General features: G+C 32.6%; 1 protein-coding gene across 3 annotated transcripts; it reads left to right on the forward strand.

The window, feature by feature from the left end:
• The first annotated feature begins 651 nt into the window (after positions 1 to 651).
• Positions 652 to 11,189, forward strand: LOC113522608 (metal-response element-binding transcription factor 2). 3 transcript variants are annotated; one of them, XM_026908350.3, is made up of 11 exons: positions 652 to 1,033; positions 3,042 to 3,251; positions 3,542 to 3,835; positions 5,118 to 5,263; positions 5,342 to 5,437; positions 5,863 to 5,945; positions 6,018 to 6,213; positions 6,640 to 6,807; positions 7,689 to 7,798; positions 9,299 to 10,211; positions 10,659 to 11,189. In XM_026908350.3, exons 1-11 carry the CDS (start codon positions 1,018 to 1,020, stop codon positions 11,046 to 11,048), a joined length of 2,622 nt encoding a protein of 873 aa, XP_026764151.1. In that variant the 5' UTR covers positions 652 to 1,017; the 3' UTR covers positions 11,049 to 11,189. The 3 variants fall into 3 exon arrangements, with proteins under 3 accessions (XP_026764151.1, XP_031769784.1, XP_026764152.1); XM_031913924.2 differs by having other exon boundaries at positions 747 to 767; XM_026908351.3 differs by lacking the exon at positions 652 to 1,033 and adding an exon at positions 2,411 to 2,531.
• Positions 11,190 to 17,360: the final 6,171 nt, after the last annotated feature.

Genomic DNA, 17,360 nt, shown 5'->3' on the forward strand with positions numbered 1-17,360 from the left:
GAAAAATCGATAATCGATATTTACTTCCGAGAATTAAATTTGTATTAAATTCGGTATTTTTTATAAATTATAATATGAAGATTGTTTAAAAAGTTTCTCAAAAATATATTTATTTTCATGCAATAATTATAAACTACTGGCCGGTTGTAATTCAAATAAATATTATTTTTAAATTGATACACATCCAAAATAATCGATGCGTTCTGCATTTACTCTTATATTAAATTTTATTACACTTTTAAATTATATTCTGTTCTGTTCACTTTCATTAAAAAAATGTTACATGATATCTCAAGCTGAACATCAACAAAGATTGATATATATATCAATATATTTTTATATTAACGAAACTGGACAACGAAAATATACAACCTCCAACAAATATCAACATAATAAAATAAAGTATATTTACAATATTCTATGACTATTTATAATATAATATAATTTACAATCTTTAAATTATAAATAAATTTTAAACAGTCTATGAAGCACATAGATTGTGGATTTATTATTATTATATTAATATTTATATCTAAAATCTTACTCTCTTATCTTATCAGATTTCTTAACTAATTTATTAAAATGAACGTTTAAGTATAGTAATAAGGAATATAAAGTGTAAAACTAAATTACAAGAGCTAAGTGATAGACAACAGACAAAATTTTACCGAAATCGGAACGCATTTATAAAATAAACGGCACAGATAAACGGGCTAATTCTATTAAGGGCTTCGGGGGTTTATTTTGCTAAATTAAATTTATTATAGGTATTATAATTTATCTAAATCATTGTGTAATGTAATAAAAACAGAGTGAAATTTTTAATTTATTTCTGTCCATAATGTTATACGCAATTTTATATCAATAAAATACTTACCGCGGGAAAACTGTGAAACGTTTGACTACAATAATGGCCGCAATAGCGCCAATGCTCTTCATGTTTGTTAAATTACAATGAAATACAATTTAAATTATGATTATTCACTCGTGTTCATAAGTTAGAATATTGAATTTGAAATGGATATCAACACTGGTAAGTAATGAATAATCAATTCTAATTGATAAAATTACTAGGGCTGGGCTTACTTTACTTGAGGGTGATCGCTTTCCTTGTACTATTCGACGTGTCTAATGTAATCATATTTTTAACTATTTGAAATAGTAATAACCGAAATTGCTTAACACAAAGTATATTTCCCAATTACATCTCTATAAAAATTCTTCAGAGAAAAAAAAATAGAAAACTCTCCATTTTTCTGGATAGGTATACGAAAACTATCTTCCCATTCTTTTCTTATTATATTTAACAAAGTTCCAATCAATTAACCATAAATTTTACCTAATTGCCAAATATTTTACAGAACAAGGAGATTGATATCTCTTATTATCAATTATTCTTAAAAAAATTCTTACAAGCAGGGTTACTTTAAAATTAATCTTCTTTCAACAAATAGTCTCCAAAGACGATTTTGATCTAATTAATCCATAGTGAATAATATCTACATCTTTTATTTAACATCTTGTCTGGTATTACAAAAAAAAAAAAAAAAAAAAAACATTAAAACTGGATAATATTGATTTATTTTTTTAAGAACATTATTTTAAATCTAAATTTACATAGTAATGACCTGTGTCTATTTCTAATAATTATGTTCTCTTTTAATATTTTTGTTATTGTAGTCATTGACTAAATTTATTATCTTTTTTGTCAAATTTGCTATCATAATACTGGATTATTCTTTACAAGTAAGTATGAAAAAATACAACATATTGATTTAAAAAATTTTAGACATGAGTAGATAATAGATTTTTGTCATTGTAAATAAAGAAAACAAAAATAAGATCTTGATTTGCAATAGTGTTAGTTAAACTTATAAAATGTTCTTAAGCAGGTATTGGGAAAATTATTATTACTTTAAATTAAATATGAAATTGTATATACTGAATACATTGCATTGTGTTACCATCCTTTAAACATCCCTATATATATATAGAAGCATTTGCACATACCATATGTATGTATATATATATATATATATATACCAGCCAGTACCCTTAACCCTTAAATACCTGAAGTTTCAAATTTGATACCGGAGTTATAAATCACATTGGGCGCCTATAATCGATTTTATTTTAACATTTGGCTGTTTACATATTACCAAATGTTTTTTTTTTTTTTTTTCAAAATAATTATATAAAAATATTGTTTTGATTTTTTTACTATTTTTCCCCATTAGTAAACACAATAGAGGGTACACTTATATATTTTTTAATTTGATTTAAAAAATCTGGTTTTTAAGGGTTAAAAAATATGCTTATGTACTTTTTATATATATATATATATCTGTTTGTGTGTGTGTTATAACTGAAATTGTTGCAGCTTCCTTTTAAAAAGCTTATGATAAAACCTTTCCTTACTTTATAAAATTGGTACTGTTATGAAATGCCTTATTTAGAATTAGATGAAGTACTTGATTATATCATTTGTACCTATCTGCTGCCCACAGCATAAACTCCATATTTCAAACAAGGTATAGTCTTCAACATAGAATTGCATTACATAACACACACAAGTTAGCAAGTCCACTGGCTTACGCTAATTAGAAATTTTGTCTTTATAATTCAGTAACAAATCAGTATTTATAATTATTTAACTATATAAAATAAATATAAAAAAAAACCTAGTCCATTTTCATAAATAGTCATTGTACCCTAATATCTATATTAAAAGTATCTATTTTTTATAATGACTGCTTTTTATTATATATTTCAACATCCAAATTTAAAAAATTCTAAATAGCCATTTCCAAATTCAAATATTCAAATACTTATTAAACATTTTCATTAGTCCTCTATTTTACGATTATTTATAATAATTGTAAAATAAATTTTACACATTTTATTTTAGAGAATAAACATAACATTATTATGTTCTTCTATATAAAATTGCTTAAATAATAACTCGAAAATATTCTATATACCAATATGTACAATATATTATTTTTTAAATTTTGTAACTAAAAATATATGATTGTCTATAGAGGTCTCAACTCAATCACTACTCGATGTACTTCTGAGCGACCTTGACAAAACAATCACACCATGTGCTAACAAAAAGAATGAGAAAAAAGAAGAAGAAATACAGAATGCCATGCCAGACTCTACAACCAACACGGAGAAAAACAATGCCAATCCATTCCATTGTGGGGATGATGTACTCGTACCAAATAAAGATGGGAGATATTATTTAGGTTTGTAGAAAATTTATATAACTATACATTGTGATATATGTGAATTATAATTTTTATGCATTTTAATTCCCTACAGTCGTCATTGCTAAAATTCTGTAAAAGTAATAAAGAATAATCATTTATATGTATATCATATGTATATCAGTATTATTTCAACAATAGTTAACTTGCTCTTATAATAAATGAATAAATGTAGGAGTAAAACCATAAATCACTTCAATATTTGCAATCATTTAATATCTGATCAACAAATAATTGTTCATAAATAACGATAGCATACTTGACTGCAGGAACTATAGTCGAGTTGAGCACAAGCAATGACAATGACTCGTGTGAAGTGGGTACTGGGGTCGCGAGGTGCCTCGTCAAGTTCGGAGACGGCACGCATTCCTGGGCGCCGGTGTCGACGCTCAAACTGCTTATTGCGCCGCCCGCGGATGACGGTCGTATCATGTGCGTGGTATGCAAGCGTCGCGAAGGTCCCGCTGCAAGTCCCGCCATTAACGCAATAATTGCGTGTGATATGTGCGGTCGTGGATATCACGCGAAGTGCCACTCGCCACCAGTCGAATCATGGATAAACGGTATTAACAATTTTTTTTTTTTATATCACAACTTTGTAGCTACAGTGACCTGTCTAATGATAAAAAGTTACTATGGCAACTATGCTACTGCCTATAATATACTTTGTAAATTCATGTTTAGTGATAAAAAGTAGATATCATCATCATCATATCAGCTATTAACCATCTATTGTATAGAACAATCTCTGGTATTCCATACTTTACCTATACAAAGTATTTCCTAAGGGTCGCCGACAGGCAGGCGACTGGTAGTAAAACCAAAAGCCAAATCCTTGTGTAGTAATGTTTTTATTAAAATTTTTGTTGAGGCTTCAATACACCTAAGTGACTATGCCAGCCTCATAGAAAATGTATGTTTTAGATTTGTTATTTGTGTATATGTTAAATTTATCAATTCATCAGAGTCACCTTAACCCACTGACTATTACATTAATATAATATTACCATTATTAGATCCATTTAGAAGAACTGTTCTGGGTAGTAATTCTCCAATAGTAAGGTTCTGTAAAATTATAAACAGCTGCAGTGACCAGGTCGATATTAATTTTGATACTCCAATTGTTTTTGTAGGAAATATCTATAAATATATAAAATGAGTCGTGCTGCTGGATCTGCTTATGGATATGGTGGCTTTAGTTGTTAGTTGTTAAGTATTTAATAATAGATGTAAGCTATATATATATATTTCTCTATACTTATTGTTATACATGTATCAATATATGCTGTTTGCCTATAAAAAATTGTTACACTTAGTTCTAAGCTCCATAATTGTATATATATTTACATTATTTTGTGGAAACAATTATTGGTAAACCTAAATAAATAAATAAATTATAATATGAATAAAATCATATTACGGCGACCCCATTTAATTAGAGTAAGAGCAGGAAGATGATGACCTAAATAAAATAGACATTAATATTTATGATTAGATATATCTCGCAACTTTGCCTGCGTGAATCAATACATAAAGTATCCTATGTACTAAAAGAGGATGTAACCTACTTGTGTACAAAATCTCATTCAAATCCATTCAATTATTTTTGCATGAAAGTAACAAACATGCATCCATCATTACAAACTTTCACACTTATAATAATAACAAGATTAATAAGATATTTCATACATTGCCTGGAATACCTAAATTATACAGACTGTCGGCAATAGATACATATATATTTACTATAATACAGTTGTTACAATGTTTAATAATTTTTTTATTTAAAGATTCTCAATTTATTACAATAACAATTTTAATTAAATGTTATGCACTTTTATTCAGGGGCATCGTGGAATTGTAAAAGATGCGTCGACCAAAGGTACAGAGTAGCTGCAGCAGAAAACAGAGCTTTAAAGAGATCAGATTTGTTCAGATTTAAGGGAGGCCAACAAAGGCGACAGCAGCAGGAACTAACTCCACCATGTGATGTGGGTCTAAAACCGTTCCAATAAATAAAATATTGTTCTTAGTTCTCAATTATAAAACAATTTTATTACTTTTTACAGACTGCATCCACCACATCTTCAACCGCATCAGAAGCAGGGAAAGATCAAAATGAAACCCACTGTTATTGTGGTGAAAAAAGTGATTACCTTGCACAGGTCAGGAGATATTGAACAATGCGTTATGTATCTAGTTACTATAATATTTGCTTTGATTGCATATCAAAGTGTAGATGAATGATTTATCAATGCCTAATTTATCTTCTGAATTAAAGTTTATTCTGAAACAAATTATCAATATTTTATACATACATAATTTAAAACTGCTGCAAATACAATATACATTTATATAAATATTACTATCACTGTACTACTATTTCAATCTTATTTCATAATAATCTTTACTTCTTTAATGTATAAAAGTATACTATAATTTCTATAACTTTCATTAATTTATTTAGTATATGTAATATTTAATGTGGAAAAAGAAAATGACTACTCTTCCTAGTAACTTTTGTATTCTAGTGATGTAAAATAAGTCGCAAACACTACCAGTTATTAATAAATTGATTATTATTCAACAGATGTTGCTATGCTGCCGATGTTCCCGTTGGTTCCACCAAAGATGCGTATCAAGCTTACAGTACCCTTTATACGCTGGTGACAAGTGAGCATCAATTAATTAGTAAACTATGAAATTCCTTTTCGACATCACATGACATTCTACTTTTAATTTCAGATTATACATATTCGCTTGCGCTAATTGTAACGGTGGAATGGAATATTTAAGACGGTTGGAGCTTTGTTGGTTAGACTTGGCTCACTTAGCACTGTACAATTTGACAGCTTATAACGCACCCAATTACTTTGATTTAGATAACGTTATAATGCCATATATAATGGATAACTGGCATGCGCTGCAATTACCTGAAAAGGTAAGACATTTATTTTGTAACTTGACCTTGTTGCATAGGAAAAATGGGTTTATTTTTTATTCATGCGCTATCCATAGTGCAATATTTATAATCAATTTCAAATAAAATTAAATTGTTTAATACAAATCAACATTCTAATTATATTGATCTGAGTCATGTTCATGGCCTTACCACCTTATTTACTGGAATCTAACCCATTAAATCGTGCGTTTTCATAGCAAACCTTTTTACATTCATATATATAATTTTTTTTTAATAAAAAATTAAAAATTAAACGATAAAGAAATGAATGAACGAAAAAAAATATGTCAACAAATAATGAATTTAATTTCACAAAATATTATAAATTAATAGAATCAGTGTACATTTAGTGGTCCATGCAGTGTATTTACTGAATTTTGATTTATTTTTAAAATACGTTTACAGATGTGGCGAACGCCCGTAAACGAGCGACGTGAGAAAATTCTTACAGCTTTAACATCGTCACGGAAGCGTTTTAAATGCGGTCGTGAGATGAAAAAGCGCGCCACGATTTGGGGTTTACGCTTACGGCGCCCACCGCCTCAACCAATGCAATTATCAGCTTTAGAACAGGTGTTTTTTTTTTATCTTTTGTCATCCATTGTATGATGCTATTGAAAACCTTGTACTTAGTTTCACTAGATAACACATAATATAATCGATATAATGACATTCCATCAAGAAATTACAACACAAATAGTGAATTACAACTTCATATTTTTGTTTTATATATTTCTTTAATTTGTCCACGTTTTCACTTTTTTCTTTATATCTTAAAAAACAAAAAAAAAATAAGAAACAGAAAAAATAACGCTGTCGCGTTGTACATGTTATTCATACCTATTTATTAATCCTTATCTAAATAAATTATTTTGTAATCAAAATAGTTTCAATACCTGCAGATTACTTTTGAATTTTTCAAATCGTAGGTATATTCCATTCGAAAGATGATATTATGTTAAAAAGACAGTTATCAAAAAGGTCCGCCGCCCGCACCGTGTCGGCCGCGTGACCAGCTAGCCAGGCATTGTAGCGGTGCGGCAGAGGGGCAGGTGGGGGTGGGCACATCTATGAAATAGGTAGCTAGGTAGGATCAGATAAAAATGTAAAATGTAAAAATGTCCGCCCGTGCGATGTTGGGACGGGCCGCTAGTATGACATAAAGCGATTATTCATGGCACGGTATCTATTTGATAATTATAACTGTTGTTTTAAAAAACTAAATTGGGTTTATTCCATGCCGATTTACAGAAAGTCAATAAATTTGCAAAGTTCTATTACTGAAGCTATCATTTTATATTACAGACGAAAAGCCGTTACCATCACTCACTTATAAAAGTGAATTTCATATTCCACCAGCTGCCAACTATCTCCAGCATCGGCTCTATATTTTTCACCCTATTAATATGATTCTTTTTAATATTGTATGTAAAATTTGTAATGAATTTTAACAGGTAAAAAAAGGAGAGCCATTGACTGATGAATTAGTAAAGGAATATGCTCCCAGACTTCGCTTTTTACCACGAGCGCCGTCACCACAAATACAATCATTTATAGACGACAGGTAATATGGTTGCAACTAATTGTTTATTATTTATACTTTGTTTAATATAATTTCTAAATTACAATCGCAAAAGATCCAACTACTCACTTTTTAAGTGATCGTATCTTACGTTACGATAAAATAAAACTGCATAGTTTACTATGCAGATAGTTTACTATGTAGTTTTATTTTATCATGAGATTAAGACAACTTTGAAAAATCTTATATACGTAACACGAGATTTGTTCAATAATTTTTGCGCTGTTATAAAAAAACGATGTCGAGTCTAACTATAATTTAAGATCCTTAAAATTGAAGAAAGTGCCAGGTGTAACACATGTTGGGTCCGGTGACCAGTATACCTATAAATTCAATGTCACGTTCATCATACTTTCTTCCGTATCATATCCCCTCTATAATATAAAAAGAGCATTACAGTATTTTTCTCAATCTTATAGACTGGAATCGCAATCTATGAAGGGCGATCAATACACTCTGTTATGTCCATGTTTCTGTTCATGTCTTTATTTGCCATTCTAAGTTGCATAAAAAACTCAACAGAAAATTAACCAGCTCCCCTAAATAAGTGACAAAAGAATCTATTACTACCTTATCATTACTCCCATCTATGAAAAATAATAAAATGGCAATGTTCCCGTCTCGTACTGACTTACGTGCGTGCTGTAACGATATCATATCAGTTGATAAATTCGTTTGACTTGTTTAAGACAGAGATCAACACTTATTTAATGTAAAAAAATTTTCATACAAAATATATGCAGTTGCCATTAAATCGATGTACTATTTTATATTATAAGTAATAGATCCTAGTAATTGGTTGTTACAACAAATATTGTATTATTTTATACCATTGAGATGGCAAACAAGCATACGGCCCACCTGATGGTAAGTGGTTACCGTAACCTACCTACGTAGAATACTTGCAATACCAGAGGTGTTACGCGTGCGTTGCCAAAGAAACCTCTTTACCGCCCTTTTGAAGAACCCCGTGCTGTAGGCTCTTGGGAAAACCTCGGCATGCCTGCCGAGCTAGGACTCAGCAGGGACTCAGCATAACACTCAGGTTATGGAATGAGCTCGCGCTCATGTCATAACCTAAGTGTTCGTGGAAGGAAACATCTCTGAAACCGCGCTGTACGCGACCATTGAGGCTGTAGGACATGAGGATGAACTCCCTGTCGATGACGAGCCGTACGATGGTAGAAAGTAACCGGGCATCGTATTGAACAATTCCTCTGGACACAATCCATTGTACAAGCGGTAGAAAACACAGAGTGAGGCAAAATCTCTCCTAAGACTTAAGGGTTCAATACCGCTTGATATTCTTTTCGCGTTTAACAGTACTTTAAAAATATTTAAATGTTTTCATAGTACGCAGGCTAAATGTTTAGTAAAAACCGATTTAGTTTTCATTCAGATCTACTAAAGGACAGGAGAAGTTATTTTATAATAAAATTTCCACAATTTCTAAATCTTTTTGTTTTTTTTTTTATTTTACAGTTCACAACCATCAAGTAGCAACAGTGAAAAAAGTTCCTATAAAACTCATAATCAGCATATGATTGTACCAGTAGACGGTCACTGGTTGAATTTGATGATGGGGAAACGTTTTCATGAAAATCTTAACTCTAATTCCAATTCCGAAAATGATTCAACTAGTTCCTATGAGTCTGTAAAACCTACTGACACAGAGCAACGCTCTTCTACAATTTGTACATCTACCGCTAGAAAGTCTGATGCCAAAGATGATAATTTAGAAAAAATACCTGTGCTAAATGAAATTGAGTCAAATGAAGCGAAGCCAAGTTGTGAAAACTCATTAGTGCCATCTCTCAATGCATCCTTAGTTCCATGCTCAGTGAAATTAGACAAAATTTCCAAAACGAATACAGATATAATTGATGTTAACAAAAGTAATGCTAGCAACATCAATATAAATACACACTCCACTAGAATAGCCACAATGAACTTAGAAATATCTAAATTATCTACCAAAAACATTATTGAACATTCCAAAATAATGTCACTTCAGCACATGGATAGTTTAATTCCATATAGTAATAACTTTAGCCATGACATTGAGTCCTCAGGTGATGAAACTTCTAGTAGAGGTACACTTGATGCCATTATTCCACCACTAAAAGATTTCCAAGGTAAAAACAACCCATTTTTAATGCAAAATACAACAAAAACAATGACAAATGCAAATTTGTATAAAAAACAAAGTAAACATAATGGTAAACAAAATAATTTCCATACTAGGTTTTCTTTGCCAGTTCAATTAAACCCACTGATGGGGCCCATAGTAAGACCACTTAAACGAAAATTAAGTGAAAAAGATATAATAATAGGTCCTAATGGAGAAGTAAAAAGAAGAAAATATAGAAGACCAAGAAAGTATTTACAAATGCAGGTATGTTTTAATTTTAATTCTATTCATGTTAGTTTGTAATAATATATAATATTGTTAATGTTAGACTATTCAAAATAAATAAACAGGGTTCTAATCAATGTACAAGTTCCATGTGAATTGAAGGCCGCTACATATCTGAAACTAACCAAAAATAGAGACTTTGCAACTCCGACGATGAGTAAATCTCGAAAAATGAAACTGGCCATTTAACTGATACGCCAATTTCAGCTAACGTCGAAGTAAAAATAATACTTCTGTTATTATTCAATGCCTTTTGCATTTATTTTTTTATATATGACTTTATTGCTGGAAGCAGGTAATTTAAAACAATGTTATAAAATAAATCATATTAAAAATTATTTTCATTGAAAAAAGTAAGTCCCCAGGAAAATATCACAATATAATATATATATATAATAATATTGTAATTTTTTTTTTTATTTTCAGTTAAATAAATCATGCCCACTGCCTGATGAGACACACAAAGCTGCCCCAATGCAAGGCGATAATGCATTGGTAGGACAACAGAATGCACACAACAACAACGTGAAATTTCACGGTAGAAGACTGAGACAGAGACAAGAGAAAAATTACTATGAAAATGCGCGAAGGAATACAAACAATAGTACTAGTAATAATAATAGCGTAAAGAGCCTGCAACTGAGTCCGCACAAAGCGAACAATGTAGCCGCGGAGGTGGACGCTCAGCAGCTGTCGGCACTCAAGTCGAGCGTGCAGTCGTACTTCCGCGCCGGCCAGACGTTCCGCATACTCGCGCGCCGCTTGTCACCCGCCGCACCGCCCGCCTATCTCATTGAGTGGGATTCCAGCGCCTAGTGTACTCTTTGACCGACATTTCATGAATTTATTTAAAATATACATATTATTCTTATAATATATTATAAGTGCTTGTCTGTAGTCTAATTTAGTTGTACAGTAAGATTGAGGAATGTGATATATATTATTATTCCAATTTGAGTCAGTAGTTTCATTGTTACCTATAAGATATAATCATGGGCATAACTTAAATGGAATAAGGCTGTGCACTGGCTACCTAAGACTCCTTGTACCCACCTAGCAAATCCATGAATTTTGTCTTGTAATAGAATTTAGAAATTAAGTTTCCTGTGGTTGATTGTCTAACTCCCCCAGGATAAATGGGAATTTTATGAACAAAATACCTTTGACCAATGGCAAAAAGTAATTTCTAATGAAATGATTTAACAGAATTTGAAATGAAACTGGTCAAATATGAATTCGACTCATACTCGGAAAGTTACGTACTTTATTTAATGTACAATGGGTTTCTGTTTGCTTTAGATAAATGTATAAATATGAGATACCTTATGTGTAAATGTGTTTATGTCTTAAACAAACCAGAATTGTTACTGCAGTTCGGAATTTCTTTTTGGTCTGTAACTCTAGTTAAAAATGCAATCGTAGCACATGGTGAAGGTTTTTTGATAATTACTTAAAAATTCTGCTAGTTACGAAACAATTTTATTTTTACTCTAGCATTTACAACGTGTAGGTCCCAGCATAGAATCGACCACCCCTTCCTTTCTCGTGTGTGACTAAGGGAACATACAGTAGAGGGATTGGCACCAACACCCCTCTTAAAACATGTAAAAGCCTAACTGCGGTTGCCAACCCGCGTGCCAAGCATGGCAACTACTGACAAAACTCACCTTATGGGGTAGGCTAATGTTTAGCAGTGGACAGTTAACGGCTGAAATAAAAATATTTACAACGTATACCTTTTCAAAGTGTTATTATTTTACGTCAAATTTGGAAAATAAAAGGGGAACCTTTTTACATTTTTTATCATAGACCAAAAACTGCAGCATAAAAAGCTTTTTCATATGATCCTCACTTGATTTAGTAGGCTAATTCTGCAATTTTGAATACCAGCATGCGGCTTATGAGTATCCACAACACTAGAAGAACTGCAAGTGTGCTACCGGCCTTTTAAATAAGAATATGTTCTTAAGTTTATTTACAAAATATTACATATTAGTACAGAACCCTAAAAAGCTCTTTATGAATACTATCAATGTCACTCAAGTTTCATTATGACTACGGACACATTTCATTCTGACACCAGCAGACGGTGGCGGCGCTAGACCACACGTGAACGTCGGCAAAATTAGGGTTCGCGAGGCCTCCTTTTTTTCCTAGTCAAGAAAACGTTAAATTACATAACCCGAATTATAGTTAAACTAATGTATGAGTTAACGAGATTTATTGCTAATCAAATGATGACAAAAATTACACAAATAGAAATTAACTAAAACACCACCGAGGTACTGACTCACTTTACAACAAAATAAAAAGAAATTTTGTCCATGCGAGTCTAATCTGCGAGTGTTGCATTCACAAAAGAAATTATTTTTTACGTTATGCTCACAGAAGAAATAAATATATTTAAAGGACACGGGATTCCCGTCTCGCGCGCTAAGTTGTTTAGTTTGCGTAGTGTTGCCAGAGGATTGTGGATAATGCCCGTAAAGTACTAATCACTCTACTCGCGCAACTGTATGAAAATAAATAAAAATGAATAACTAAATTTTAAATAATTAAAAACTTTGCGAGGCCCCCTCAAGCGCGAAGCCGTCAGCAGTCGCCGACGCCTAACGCCGCCACTGCCAGCAGATCACGATGCACATGCTAAACATAAAGATCCGCCATACGTGACTATTTACATCGTTTACTAGCTTTTTATCCGTAACTTCGAACACAAGGATTTTGGAAAATCTTTTGAATTCTCTTGCTCTTATTAAAAATTCTCACATAAAGTTTAAGTTATTTTACTTGTGTTCTATGGATATGGATAGAACTTTTATTTACTATTATGAGGCTCCGCGATTAATCATGATCTCACCTGATGGAAAACGACAATATGGTCTAAGATAGAACTCGCGGGCTCACGAATAGCCTATTCGCATTTACCTTAAATTAATTAAATTGGTACAGATTATATTTGAATGGAAAACAACCAGAAGAAAAGTTCCACTCCTTGGCCGTTCGCATGATGAAGGAAGACGCCAAGCGCTTCGTATTTATAAATGGTATCTCTACAAGGTAAGGGTGGAGGCTCTCACCCCGTCGGGTCGTCCGATGTCGAAAGGGTAAAGGAAGAATCTGCGTAATTTTGCAGCGGTGTTTTAGATTTAGAAATTTGAAATGGAGCATTAAATAATAGAGCTGCTAGCAATAAAATTTGCAAAAAACGCAGAGTATGTTGGTGGCTATTTTTTTTATAGCAAGGGGCTGATGTTGCCCATTATGCCACCAACAAACAAGAAACAAGACGAGATAAAGGAACGGTAAAGATTTTTTATGGTATTAGTAATAATTATAGTTTGATATTATTATGAGAAATAAAGGATATTAAGCAGTTATATAGCAGCAGATGTTAGTTAGCAAATGAAAGGGTCAGAATGAGCTGACAAGCATGAAATGAGTGTAGGAAAAGAATTTTTTAATGAAATGAGAGAATGAGTGAGGATTGTATAAGAAGCAGGAAAAGAAAATATATTAAATCGCCCACATCTTTACCACATTCACAAATATTCTGGACTATATGAAGTTTAGCTAAATGAGCAGGAGTACACTCATGACCAATACGCATACAAGACAATGTAGTGGGAGACAATTTTACTAAAATGTAATTTAGAAAACCATGGTTTTGTGGGTATACACGGCTGAATTACAAAATAATAACATCCTTTGGTCTGACTAATCATTGTCCAAGCCTGGCTCCAAGAGATACGAAGCATTACCTTAGACAAAGCAACCAGATCCGGTATTTTTTCCATATTTGCATGACGTCTACATTTTGATGTATCTTTTTTTTTTATTTGCATAGATTTGGCGTGAATTTACAGGGTACAGAGGAATACCACCCGAGTCCTCAGGAATGGCAACGCATGGGGGGTATCATGGGCGAAACAGTATACTCTGTTATGTCCATGGTACTGCTCATGTCTATAGGCGACGGTTACCACTTTCCATCAGGTGGGCGGTCAGCTTGTTTGCCATTCTAAGTCGTATAAAAAAAAAAGATTATCTCCCTTTTTTATAACTACACGTCTTAGGGACTCAGAGCAAAATTTATATGTAAACGCAATATTTACAATACAGGGTAAGACCACTTGTGCACTTACAACTAAAAACTATACCTATAAAATTTTATTTTACCGTTTTACTTGCGCAAAAAACACTCATTTTATTTATAAAAGTAAACCCTGTTTTCAAACTTAAACAAAGAAAATTACCATATTATCTTTTATTTAGCTCCCGATTAATTCCATGTATGTTCTTCCCACTGATGAAAAGGTAAACCTATGTATGAAAGAGAAGGAAACTCGAAGAAAATCCAATAAAACATTCGATCAGCGTGATAGAGGAAATTGTAACGGGAACATGTGATCCCAATGCTTACAATATATCCAATCAGGTTATAACACTATTTATATGTAATATATAAAATAGTAATATCTATATAATCTTTATCTACCACTATTACTGGTACACTGCTCGTGTAAACCAAGATGCGTAAATAAGTCTACTGCCTCTAAACAGAATTTTTATGGCGCCTCCGACAACGAAAAAATAGGTCACCATGGGGGAACGTTTTTCGGCTGTAAAAGGAGAGACTTTTGACCGGTACAGCCATAATCTATAACAACGAATAATTCTGGGTCACCACACCCGTTCCTATTACTACTTCCTGAAACTACTTCTCTTTCGTTCGTACTACTATTTCCTGAAACTTCCGTAGCTACTCGGCTGTATACTACGTTTGCTAATGCAGGTCGCCATACGATAAAATTTCTTCTTCAACACTTATTCTAACGTGAAAGATCCATTTATTACTACTTTACACAAGTCTTCGGTCTATACTGTTCATTTGGCTGTGTTACAAATTTCTGCGGCCTGTTAAATCTCCCAGCGAAACATTTAACTTAACAGCAGACGCTAGTAACTTAAAAGCGATTTATTTTTTAATTCAGCAGCATCTGTTTGTCTTTGGTGGTGTAGCAACTTAACACACCGCTTTAACTTCGATTGGTCGCGGGTACGATCCCCGCACAATACAAACCTAAGATACAAACACTTGAATTCATGACTTATAGTACAAACATAGATGTAATATAACGCAATACGGAATGTAAAGTACAAACTCTGTTTGGTTTGGAACTAAATGGCCCTGTATAATATGCCCAGTTTTATTTATTGTTACTTTTGCTAGTTTAGAACCCATTTTGATATTCTTTTTGTAATCGAGAGTTTACTATAGTATTGATTTCTTATAGATTTTGCGACGATTGATGTTTCTGTTTTTACGGATTAATATCTCAATTTTCAATTTTTTTTTTTTAAGAATTTTGTGTGTCAATTTAATTTTCCATCTAATACCACTAATAAAACAATCTGAATAACGGTGGTAGGCTCACTCTGTGCCACGTTGGATTCTAATATGTATACCGAAACGTAGGCATATCGGGTGGATATGTTTTCACTTAGTAGTATATACGAGGGCTACACTGCAAATTTTTAGTACTTCAAAGCAATATAATAAAAAAATTGTTAAAATTTTGAAAATGGAACTCTTTATGAAATACTGAGTAAATAATTTATTCATTTGTCATTTGTTTTACGGTTTGGCGGCAAATTGAAAATAGTCTGTCTAACGTTATCATGAACTAAACACGAGAAAATTTTCATGCGATGATTTTTTATGACTTTCGGTGTCATCTAAGTCAACAAGTAAGTTATGATAGACTACGATTGGCCTTTCACGATGAAACTCCGTCTCGTGCCACTGTTTACAACTTGTTTAATGAGTTTAAACGTGATTGCACTAATCTCACCGATGATGTGCGTGAGGGACGGCCTTCTACGGCGACGACTGAAGATAACATCAGTGTTGTGCGGCGTATGATAGAGACTGACAAAAGAGTGACCTATCAGCAGATCCGGGCAAGCTTAGGGATTGGTATGAATCAAGTGCACAAAATCCTCTATGAACATTTGCCGGTCAGGAAGCTTTGTGCCCGGTGGATACCTCATAATATGACCGAGGCTCAAAAACTCCCGTCGTGTTGATTGGTGCCGTGAAATGCATGAAAGAGTTAACGGAGGTGACTCAAATTCTGTGTTTGACATAGTTACGGGAAACGAAAGCTGGATTTACTGTTACGATCCTGAAATTAAAAGACAGTCACTTCAGTGGGTGTTTCCTTCCGAGGCGTTGCCAACTAAAGTGAAAAGAGGTCGAAGCGTGGGAAAAAAAGATGGTGGCCTCATTCTTTGGAAGGACAGGTCATTACGCGACAATTAATTTAGAGGAGCGAAAAACAGTTACTGCAAAGTGGTACAGTAACAATTGTTTGCCACGTGTTTTGGAAAAAATGCGTGAGAAACGACCTCACAGTTGGATCCTCCTTCACCACAACAATGCTTCGTCGCACACCGCCAGGAAAACGATCGATTATTTGGTAACCTCAGACGTAGAACTACTGGGTCATCCGCCTTATATCCCCGATATCGCACCTTGCGAGTTTTATTTTTTCCGAAAAATAAAAGAAAAACTTCGAGGAAAACGTTTTAGGGACGCCGAGGAAGCCGTGGCTACGTTTCAGAAGGCCATCGAAGAGATCCCTAAGGACGAAGATTTGGCAAAGTGCTTTTCTCAGTGGTTCTATCGGATACAGCAATGTATTGATGTGAACGGACACTATTTTGAAAAGATAAAATAAAAGTAAAAACTTGCTAATTTAATCAGTTTTTGATTTTCTAAGGACTTTCAGTTTGACCCTCGTATAACAAACTTTAATTGCTAAAATTTCTTACATTATCCCATTCAACTATTGTCTGAATGACAATAGTTGAGTGGGACATTAACGAATATTAATTTAAACAACAAATTACATTATGGAATGTCAATATATTTTAGTTCATATCTACATTTGATTTAGATGAGTAAATGACTGAAATTAAAATTTGCTTAATAATATACAATTTGTATAGGGATGGTAATCATTTCTATCTTAATCTTCATACTTTTTACAGTATGCAGAATTTGGATGTAACTGCACTACATTTTTTACTGATTTTATCTATCTACAAACATAAAAAGACATA

Source organism: Galleria mellonella, unplaced genomic scaffold (genome assembly GCF_026898425.1).
Source record: "Galleria mellonella isolate WM207_F2 unplaced genomic scaffold, CSIRO_AGI_GalMel_v1 utg38, whole genome shotgun sequence".
Lineage (NCBI taxonomy): Eukaryota > Metazoa > Arthropoda > Insecta > Lepidoptera > Pyralidae > Galleria > Galleria mellonella.

Excerpts from the sequence above, each read along its gene's own strand:
- LOC113522608 (XM_026908350.3), top strand. Across the intron at positions 5,264-5,341 it reads AACTAACTCCACCATGTGAT|ACTGCATCCACCACATCTTC; the intron begins GTGGGTCTAAAA and ends TACTTTTTACAG. Across the intron at positions 10,212-10,658 it reads GAAAGTATTTACAAATGCAG|TTAAATAAATCATGCCCACT; the intron begins GTATGTTTTAAT and ends TTTTATTTTCAG.